Raw genomic sequence first — 10,334 nt, 5'->3', positions numbered from 1 at the left:
CTCATCCAGGTATCTCCACTCCTCCTGGGATAAGTACATGAACATAATCCTGATGGCCACACAGCTCTGCCATGATGGGGACACTGGACTCCATGAGCAGCCTCTCTCCCCAGGACACCAGTCCTTGTGCCCCCACATCTACCCTGCTCACCCTCCTCCACAGCTCACTACTCAGAGGAGTTTCCCGGATCAGAAGTCAGTGGCGCTCTCTGCTCATGCTCCCTGGTATCTGTGTCAGCCCACAGACACAAAGGGCAGGGATGCACATAGGGGATGCCCTTGATTTCTATATGTTGACATACAGGGTCTCATCCTTTTCTTAAAAACCAGTTCTTGCCCTGGCTGGTGTGGCTCAGTGGATTGAGTGCTAGCCTGTGAACCAAGTTTGCCAGTTTGATTCCCAGTCAGGGCACATGCCTGGGTTGCGGGCCAGGTCTCTGGTTGGGGGCGCGCGAGAAGCAACTGATGATATTACTCTCCTCTTTCTTCCTCTCGTCCTCTCTTTCTAAAAGTAAATACATTAAAAAAACCTCTAAAAAAATGAAGTTCTCTTGGGGTGCTCCAAAGTGTGCCTCCCTGACATCGTAAACTTAGGCTGACCCTTCTGTCTTCAATCCTGATGGTCTGATTCAGCTCTTCCTAACTGCACATAACTCTGGAGAGCACGTCTCTCACATCTCTGGCCTCTCTCCCTCCATTCTCCCTCCTCCTTGGTGTTCCCACACCCCTGTAGTGACACCTAGGGAGTGCCCATCTACCTGTGTGAAACCAATCATACCCACCCAGGCACACCTGTAAGAGAAGTTCTTAGCTCCCACCTTGCCCCCTTTGCACCCTAAGAGCAATGCCACCATGAACTGGAGGTAACCCCTCAAATCGCCCCCACAGGGACACACGTGGTTGGGACTCAGGAATGGAAAACTGACTGCTAGCTCCTTGTGGAGCCTCCTGAATTCTTCAAGGATGAGGGACCCAAGTGGCTGCAGGGAGCTGGCCTGGGTCTTGCCATTCCTGCTGCAGGTGGCACCCCTTCGGTGGCTCCGATCCTCTGCCCATGTCCCCGGAGGTATGTTCAGGGGTGGCTAATGTGGATCTAATAGCAACACTTATTAGAAGTGCTTTGCTCCTGGTCACCGTGGGTTCACCTGGTAATAGAAGAGGGTGAGGGTTAGCATCAGAGGGCCTGGGTTCAAATTCCTCCTGCTGTGTAGACTGGGGACTCTGGGAGACTCACTACAGCTCACTGACAATGAGGCTGACAAGGGTGTTTCTCCCCCATGGCTGTGGAAGGATTCATAAAAGCAACAAAATATACCAAGCACTACCCTAGGCCCCACTCAGACTCCAGTATTTGCTGTATCAACATTTTCTCTTGAATTCTCACAACCCAAAAATGCAAGAATTACTGTTGTACTGACAGGGAAATTGAAGCTCAAAGAAGTAAAGTGGCTTCCCCGGGGTCACACAGCAGGCAAGGGTCAGATTCAAGAGGCTGGATTCAGACATAGAACCTGCAACCTCGAGTTCCCTCTGGCTGAGGAAGAACACAGGCTGAGGATGACGACTGAGTTTCCCTGTGTTCAACCAACCATATGTTCCTGATAAAATCCAGCGAGTCATATTTTATTATTTGTAATTTTTTCCTGGATTTGATGTGCTATATTTTGTTAAGGGTTTTTTCACCTGGATTAATGAAAACTGTAGTTCTGTGATTACTTTTTTCTTGTACTCATTAAGTTTTGATTTCAGAGTTATGTTGGTCCCTTAAAATGGGTTAGAAATCCTTTGATCTTCCTGTTTTCTCAAAGGATGTATTGTGGTATTATTTCTTTCTCTTTTTTTATCCTCACCTGAGGACATGCTTGTTGATATCAGAGAGCAAGAGAGAAAGAGAAAGACAGAGAGAGAGAGAGACATCAATTGGTTGTCTCTTGATTGTGCTGGGACCATATCCACCAAAATTGAAACCTAGGCATACGCCCTTATCAGTTATGAACCCATGGCCTTTTAATTTACAGGACGTTGCTCCAACTCACTGAGCCACATGGGGCAGGGTGATATTATTTGTTCTTTAAATGTTTTGTAGAATTTAACAGTGAAACTAGGCCTTTAAGATTGCTCAGCAATATTTGGTAGTATCTTATAGTTGTTGAACATATTTTATTAAATTTAGTTTCTTAGCAGATAATTTAGAATCTTAAACATAATTATATCATTTGAGTGTAGACCATTTTAATTCTAGCTTTACAGTCTTTAGACCTTTTTTTTTTCTGACCTCACTAACACAGACCTTTAGTACAACGTTCTACTGTTAAGAAATGAAAAGCCAAGCCAAAGGCTGTGATAGAATGTTGGTAAAGCACATATCAAATGAGGAACTTGTATCCAGAATATATTAATAAATCACAATTATTTTAATAGTAAGCAAAAGGTATAGATAGAAGATAAATGGATGACAAATAAACCCAGGGGAAGTGTGCCCCACTGAGTCATTAAGAAAATGCAAATTAAAACAATGAAAGACTACTACACACCTGTTAGAATGGCTAAAATAAATGGTCCTTGTCTTACAAACTAGGTCAGTAGGCTGTGAAAAACTGGAAATCTAATATACTCCAGGAGGAAATGTGAAAAGGCATGACAATGTAGAATATGATTTGGCAAGTTCTTAAAATGCTAAATATGTGAATCAACATCCAGGTTGGCAGTGTAAGGAGTTTTGTGGACCTGCTTCCCATTAAGACTGTGGAAATAGTCCTAAGGGTGTACAGCAAGTGAAGAAACATTTATTCAAGAAAGTCTAATATTCGGTAAGAACAGCAAGAGCCAGTCACATCTGAACCAAGATCACTTCCTCTTGCCTCCTTCCAAACACAGAGAGATGAAAAGGCCACTCCAGAGTGATACAACCAAGAATACAGGGCGCTCTCTCTCTGGGACTCTGGGCAGAGGGCTGTCTTCTTAGAATGGTCAGGATGTCAGAAATGTATCCTCCTGTCCTCTGGGTCCATAAGTGGCTGGTGCTCAATTGCTGGCTCAGCGATAAAGGCTATTCTTGGAGCTTCTCTCTGTGTCAGGGGAGGCTGACCAGGGGCAGCCCGTGCCCTGCACTCCTAAGGCCTTTCTCCACTCTGAACTTTCTGATGTTGAACAAGGTTAATTTAGCCTTTGGCTGAAGTCTCTCTTCATGTCCACTGTATTCATAAGGCCTATCTGGGATGTGAAGTTTGTATTACTGGATCAGACCAGACTTTTAGTTAAAGACTTTTCCACATTAACTGCTTTCAAGACTTCTTTGCTCTGTGAACTTTCTGGTGTTGAATGAGGTTGAAACGCTGGCTAAACGATTTCCCACATTCACTGCATTCATAAGGCATTTCTCCAGTGTGAATCCTTCGATGTTTAACCAGGCTAGAGCTGTGGCGAAAAAATTTCCCACATTCCCTGCACTCATAAGGTCTCGCTCCAGTGTGAACCCTGTGGTGTTTAACGAGGCTGGAATTCTCGCTGAAGAATCTTCCACATTCATCGCATTTAAAAGGCTTTTCTCCAGTGTGAACTCTGTGGTGTTGCATGAGGCTAGAGCTTTGGCTAAAAAATTTCCCACATTCCCTACACTCATAAGGCCGTTCTCCAGTGTGAATTCTCCAGTGATTAATAAGGCTTGACTTGTGGCTGTAGAATTTCCCACATTCAGTGCATTTGTAAGGTCTTTCTCCAGTGTGAACTCTCTGATGTTTCATGAGGCTAGAATTGAAGCTGAAGAATTTCCCACATTTGCTACACTCATAAGGCCTTAGTCCAGTGTGTATTCTGTGATGCTGAACAAGTGTGGAATTATGCCTGAAGGATTTCCCACATTCACTGCACATAAATGGCTTTTCTCCAGTGTGGACTCTCCGGTGTTGAATGAGGTCAGCGTTGCGGCTAAAGGATTTCCCACATTCACTGCACCCATAAGGTCTTTCACCAGTATGAACTATTTGGTGTATAAAAAGATTAGATTTATGGCTAAATAATTTTCCACATTCGTTGCATTCATAAGGCTTTTCTCCAGTGTGTAGTCTCTGGTGCTGAACAACTAAGTATTTCTGGCCAAAGGCTTTCCCACATTCACTGCACTTGTAATGCCTTTTGTCAGGGCGATTTGCAATGTTCCTGTGTGGCTCCCCTGAACTGTGAGTCACCAGATGGTTAAGACCAGAGCTGGTCTGGATGTCCGTCTCACCCTGCCCCCGCTCTTCTCTTCTTAAGGGTTTCTCTACACAGTTCAGCTTCTGGTGTTGGTGGAGGTTTGCACTGAGCACTTCTTCTACAGTAACACTCTGCTCAACCTCTGCTCCACGCCAACAACCTGAAAGCAGAAAAACGCTGCTGAAGTGGCTGTAGACTGGTGGGATGGGGCAGCACCCTTGCGAACGTGCATCTGACACACCCAGCCATGCGTTCCTGAGACTGCTGGTAGAACGAGGGGCCAGAGATCAGAGTGAAGGGCCCGCTGCGCAATACTGGGCCTGCCACGCTCCCAGATCTGGTGGGGGCCTCATGAGCAGCAAGAGCACAAGGACAGGTCCAGCTCCAACACATTCCTATGCAGACGACTTTCGCATGGGCTTTGCACTAATTACACAGGAACATAACACAGAAGGATGTGTTCAGACCCAGAAAAACTGAAGCAACTGAACAGCTGGTGTTTGAGCACTATAAGGATGCCCTCCCCTGACTTGGACGTAGTGCCATTCAAATGCACCCACGAGCCCTGGTCAGGTAGCTCGGTTGGAGTGTTGATGTGATGAGCCAAGGTTGCGAGTCCAATCCTAGTCATGGCACATACAAGTGTCAACCAATAAATGCATAAATGGTCCTGGATGGTGTGGTTTAGTGGACCGAGCACCTGCCTGTGAACCAAAGGGTTGTGGGTTCAATTCCCAAGCAAGGCATAACTGGGTTGCAGGCCAGGCTCCCAGTTGGGGGCATGTGAGAGGCAACCAATTCGTGTATCTCTTGCACATTGATGTTTCTCTCTCTTCCTTTCTCCCTTCCCCTCTCTCTTAAGAAATAAATAAGTTAAATCTTTAAAAAAAAGAAAGAATACTTAACAAGGCTACTGTTGGAGAGTACTGCAGAGGGGGCAGTGCAGAAGACCAGGTGAGGGACAGAGGAGAGAGAGGTGGGGGATAATCCTGGGTCAGAAATCAGAGTAGACATAATAAGTGGGCAACTGGGAAGGAAAAGATGTAAATTAGGCATGGTCCCTTGCCTTGGCACTAAAATATCAGGGCCCACTGGAGAGACTCTGGTACTATCTGCACCCCTCCCTGAGTTCACATCTATCCTGCTCCTCCAAGTACCTCCTGACATGGCTGCGGTCATGACTCCATGGGCAGGCAAAAAGGGCTCTCCCCACTGCTCCGGCTGGGTAATGTCATGGGTCCTGGAAGATGCAAGTCCTAAGGGGGAGACAAAGCAGGTGGGTCAAAGCAAGTCACCCCACAAAAGACCAAAAGAAAGAAAACCAAATATTACAAAAAGAACCCTGGAGGAGGGTCTTGCATGGACAACCCATTCAAATGGTGGCCATGTTGGTGCCTCAATTCCTTCCACAGGCAGATCCTATGTTAACTAGAGGAAGAGGGTAGAACCTAGGGACAGAACTGCCATGGATCTTCAGCGTTACCAGGCCAGGAAGAAGCTGAGAATGTGATCCACTAGGCTGACTGCAAAACTTCTCATCTCCAGCCCTGGACGATGTGGCTCAGTTGGTTGGAGCATCATCCCATACACTAAAAGGCTGTGGGTTTGACTCCTGGTCTGGGCACATGCCTACGTTGTGGTCTGGTCCCCAGCTGGGGCACATACAAGAGGCAACCAACATTTCTCTCTCACATTGATGTTTCTTTCTCTCTCCCTTGCTCCTCCTCTCTCTAAAACCAATAAGCATGTCCTCAGGTGAGGATTTAAAAAAAAAAAAAAAAAGGCTCCTCATCCACAGCCCTTCCCACAAGGCTTTGGGGTAGCTTGGGGACTAACAAGTAGTGCACAACCCAGGCTTGGGCTGAGTGCTCGCAACACCCACTCCAGGGCGTGGAAGGAAGCAGGGCCCATGGTCCAGCTTTGGGCAGGACAGACCTGCCCCTGGGGAAAAAGGAAGAGCAAGCCCAGCCTAGGGTGCTTACCCAGAGAGGCCATCAGTGACAAGTTCTCCAGCATCACGTTGCAGTATAGATGTCTCTGGGCTTCATCAAGGAGCCCCCACTCCTCCCAGGAGAAGTAGACAGCCACGTCTTCAAAGGTCACATGGCACTGCCAGGATGGGGACAGTGGAGTTTCCTGCAGCCTTCTTTCCCAGAACTGTAGGCATCTCCCCTAACATCTGCCCTTCTCCTGGGCTCCCCACCTCAGAGGAGATGCCAAGCCCTGGTGCCAGTGATGCTCGCTTCCTCCTCATAGTCCTGTTATTCACCGCTCAGCCCTCAGCAACACCAGGCGGCTGGGCAGACCAATGTCATGTGAGCTCTAGGCCTGGCCTGCAGGGCCTCACCCTTCTCCTGCCAGACAATTTCATCTGAGAGCCTCCAGACAGTGTTTCCCAAACCGTCAAATTCAGGCCACAGTTCTCTCATCAGCCCCTAGGTCAGGGCCTGGGGCCATCAGTTTACACTCCTCCAATAGTGCTCATCACTCTGTACCACACCTCCCTTCACATCCCCAACCCTTCCAATAGCCCCGACTGCCAGCGGCAACGTCCGGGCCTGCTTTGAAGGCCTCCCTACCTGACCTTGATCCTTGCTTTAGCCTCAGCCACCTGGAACCACAGGCAGATTTCAGACACCCTCAGCCCTCCTCCACGTCTCTGTTGCAATGTCGTCCCCTCAACAATTTCAGCTTCCTCTGATGCTTACTGGAAGCCAAGGCCCAGGTGTCTCCCACATCATGCCTAGATTCTCCTGGAGGGTCCCATTGGATCTTGAGCTAATTCCGGGTCCCAGCAAGGGTCAGAGCCTGTAAGCCACCAACTTTACTGTCATCTCCCTGCCTTGTCTCCACATTCATCTCCTATCCACTCCTCATAGAAACCCTGCCCACCAGCTAGGCCCTCCTCACTCCTGCAGTCCCTCCCCTCATGGCTATTACTCTCCCTCACGTGTCTTTGTGAAGCCCACCACCTCATCCAGGTGTCCAGCAAGAGACCCAGTCCTTGGTCCCACATTCCCCTAGTTACCTAAAAGCACTGCCACCAGGACTGAAGGTGCCCACTGCCAAGTCTGACCCACAGCTCCATCCTGGTCCACACACCATCAGTATGGGTGTCTTCAATCTGAACCCTTCACCTTAACTCCAGACTTGTGTTTCCAGGTCCCTGCTCGATGAATCCACTCAAGAGTCTCTACAACATCTCAGTTCAATATGACCAAAACCTGACTCCTAATACTCTCATTGAAGATTACTCTTACATCTAGTGGGTAGCTAACTTGGTTAGAAAGCATCGACCAGATATGACAATGTTGCAGATTCAACCCCTGGTCAGGACACATAGAAGAATCAACCAAAGAGTGCATACATAAGTGGAACAACTAATCATTGTGTGTCTCACCCTCCTCCTTCTCCCTGCCCCTCCAAAGTCAATAAATAAAAAAATTATATAAAAAAATAACTCTTACAAACAATGTTGACATAGTATTTCCCTGCTTCTAGCTACTAAGGCCAAACATCTTGGAGTCACCCCTGACTCTTCCACTTCTCTCTCCCACCCTCCACTTGAGAAAGTCAGCTTGGACCTACTTAAAATGCATACACAGACCCCAACAGGCCTTCAACCTCCATAGCCACCTCTGGTTCAGCCACCACCAACATTCACCTGGACTATTGCAGTAGCCTCCTCTCTGGTCTGCTCTCTACTCTGCAGCAGAAAAGTTTGTTAATAAGTCTGGGTCAGATCACCATCTGCCTCTGCTCCAAATGTTCTCTGGCTTCTACCACCATCAGAATAGAGGCCAGCTCTTCAGGCTATCATTCCTGATCTAATTCCTGATTCCCGCTGTTTCCACCAGACATAATGAAAACCCAAGGTTACTTGAGCATTCCCAGCTTAACCTCACCTCCAGCATTTCCTGTTCACTATGACTACCACATGTCACTGGTTGTCAGAAATGGAAACCAATCCATACAATCTCTGGGCAGGACTCAAAGCCCTAACCTTGGGTGATCACCTTCCAGGAATCTCAGATAGGGAGAGTAGCAGGCAGAGTCCCAGGACACCCGGGAGCCATTCAGGTGGGAATGGAAGAGGATGAGGATCTGAGATACCGTCCTTTAGATGATCTGGAAGCAGTTCTGCAGGCAACAATGTTGGCCTTCAAAGGCTCATCTAATCCCCCCTCACACCATCTGGGCCTTAGTCCTCAGTGATGCCTCTTACCAACTGCATGACTTTGGCAAAGCACTGGACTCCTTGTGCCTCAGTGTTGCAATCTATAAATGGGAATATAATGGTGCCCACCCACTGAGGTTATAATTTGTACAAAACTCATTCTTGTGTGTCAGGTACTAAGTATCAGCTCTTACTGTCCTCATAATTAACATGTCAACATTTTCAGTGCAAATGAACTGGTAGTTATTGAAAACGCGAATTTTTGTACATGCCTTTTAACTAAGAGAATGTGGTATTTAAGGCATTTGATTTCAATGAAATGTTTAGCAGTATGATTCCAACCAAGTATTAAGTGCTTACATCACTTTTACTTGTTAGATCCATGTTATTTCAATTACCTATGTACATGTGCTTATATGTATGTGTATACAGGGTGGGGCACAAGTAGGTTTACAGTTGTGAGTACATGAAAGTTTATTAATTGTATTTTTCATATGAACAACTGTAAACCTACTTGTGCCCCACTCTGTATGTGTGTATACGTATACTTATGTATTTTTTATCAACTAGTGCTTAAATGCTTAGTTAATAAACTCTCAAGTTAATAAAGTGGGGGGCTGAGCTTGAGGAAACTGAGTAAAACTAGTCCTGTTCACAGCCTGGCTGTCTGCTGTCTGCTCCTGAAGGCTCTCCTGCTGGGGCCTTTCCATTTGCTCATTTTCCTGCCCTGAAGGCCGGAGGACTTAGGTCCCAAAGAGGGCGGCTCCAGCAGCCTGGCTAGCATTTTCTTTTCTCTACAAGGAGCGGACGCGAGGACCTGCTGAGCCTGGAGTGGCCCATCTGCACCACTGACTACCTCCGACTCCTGGTGCTTACACCGGTCCCGACGACCGCCCAGCCCCACACACACCAGCCAGAACACGCGGGGCCACAGGAATCCACCCGCTCGGGAGGCAGACCCGCCCTCCAGGCCCATCTGAATTCAGAACTTTGACTCTCCCTCCTGAATATGAGCCCCAGGCCTGACGCTGGTCCAGGCTACCACCCACCACCCCTTGGCCACCTCCAGCCCAGGTCCCGCCTCAGGTGTCCAGCAGTGAGCGAGCAATCAATCTACTGCTCCTGACACCCCCACTCTGAGACGCCTCGGGGTTACCGTGTCCCAAGTCCAACTCCTCTTTTCCCTGAAACCTGCTTGCTGTGCGGGCTTCACCATCTCCGACCTTTCCAGATATTCAGGAAACACACAAAAATGCAAACCAAAGAAAAAAGGGGGAGGAGAGGGATGGCGCTTCATCCCCTACTTTCTTCACAGCCGCATCTGATACCGCAAGAGATCCACCCCAGATCGGGTCATTCCTCCCCCTTTTTGCCACCAGCATGGTCCAGGTCACACCATCTGCACCGGCTTCCTTGAGCAGGGGACGCTCACTCGGGGCTCCAGGCTTCGGTGGGGTGAGGGTGAGGGCCAGGGGGACCTGCCCTCACCTGAGCCGGGACCCTCAGCTTAGCGGCCGCCATCGGGTTCCGTGGGCGGAGCGGGGCTCCGAGCACCCCGGCCCCCGGCCCAGAATCGGGGTCACCCGGGCGGCGGTGCCCAGCCTCGGCCTCTCTCGCGTCGTGCCTTTTTGTCACGTCGGCCCCAAACTAGCCAACCTGACTGACGAGACAGTCCGGCCCCAGAGACTCCAAAATCAACCCCTGGGGGCTACAGCGGAAGTTCCGCCCAGAGCTTGCGCACTCACGGAAACGACGGTTTTCATTGGCCGAAGATTAGCACTGTAGTGCGCAGTTCCTTCTGGGTAATGTAGTTCCCACAGAGCGAAAGGTAAAGGAAGTAGAGCGGCTGAGATGGCGGTAGAAGAGAAGTGAGGGTCCAGCACTCAGCCGTTTGTCCTGAAGCCATCCTTATTGATGGGCCTGGATTTCAATCTCCCTGCGTAGCTGGGGCTCTAGTTTTTCC

The 10,334-nt window shown here is 48.6% G+C and overlaps 1 protein-coding gene across 1 annotated transcript; it reads right to left on the bottom strand.

Annotated features, from left to right (window-relative positions):
• Positions 1 to 2,258: 2,258 nt before the first annotated feature.
• LOC149995658 (uncharacterized) lies at positions 2,259 to 10,084 on the bottom strand. Its single transcript, XM_090260974.1, has 4 exons — positions 9,860 to 10,084; positions 6,177 to 6,303; positions 5,352 to 5,450; positions 2,259 to 4,354 (listed from the first exon to the last, which is right to left on the bottom strand). The coding sequence occupies exons 1-4, from the start codon at positions 9,890 to 9,892 to the stop codon at positions 3,285 to 3,287; spliced, it is 1,329 nt and encodes a 442-aa protein (XP_090117100.1). The 5' UTR covers positions 9,893 to 10,084; the 3' UTR covers positions 2,259 to 3,284.
• Positions 10,085 to 10,334: the final 250 nt, after the last annotated feature.

Source organism: Furipterus horrens, unplaced genomic scaffold, assembly GCF_987537825.1.
Source record: "Furipterus horrens unplaced genomic scaffold, mFurHor1.1.pri manual_scaffold_13, whole genome shotgun sequence".
In the NCBI taxonomy this organism is placed as follows: Eukaryota; Metazoa; Chordata; class Mammalia; order Chiroptera; family Furipteridae; genus Furipterus; species Furipterus horrens.
The sequence above is the reverse complement of the archived record's forward strand: the minus strand, read 5'-3'. Positions and strand labels throughout refer to the sequence as shown.

What these genes read in the sequence shown, in the direction of transcription:
- LOC149995658 (XM_090260974.1), bottom strand. Translation starts at nt 9,892, where the DNA reads ATGGCGGCCGCTAAGCTGAGGGTCCCGGCTCAG. An exon ending in GTCACTGATGGCCTCTCTGG is followed by an intron (nt 5,451 to 6,176) that starts GTAAGCACCCTA and finishes TCTCCCCCTTAG; the next exon opens with GACTTGCATCTTCCAGGACC. An exon ending in GACCGCAGCCATGTCAGGAG is followed by an intron (nt 4,355 to 5,351) that starts GTACTTGGAGGA and finishes TTCTGCTTTCAG; the next exon opens with GTTGTTGGCGTGGAGCAGAG.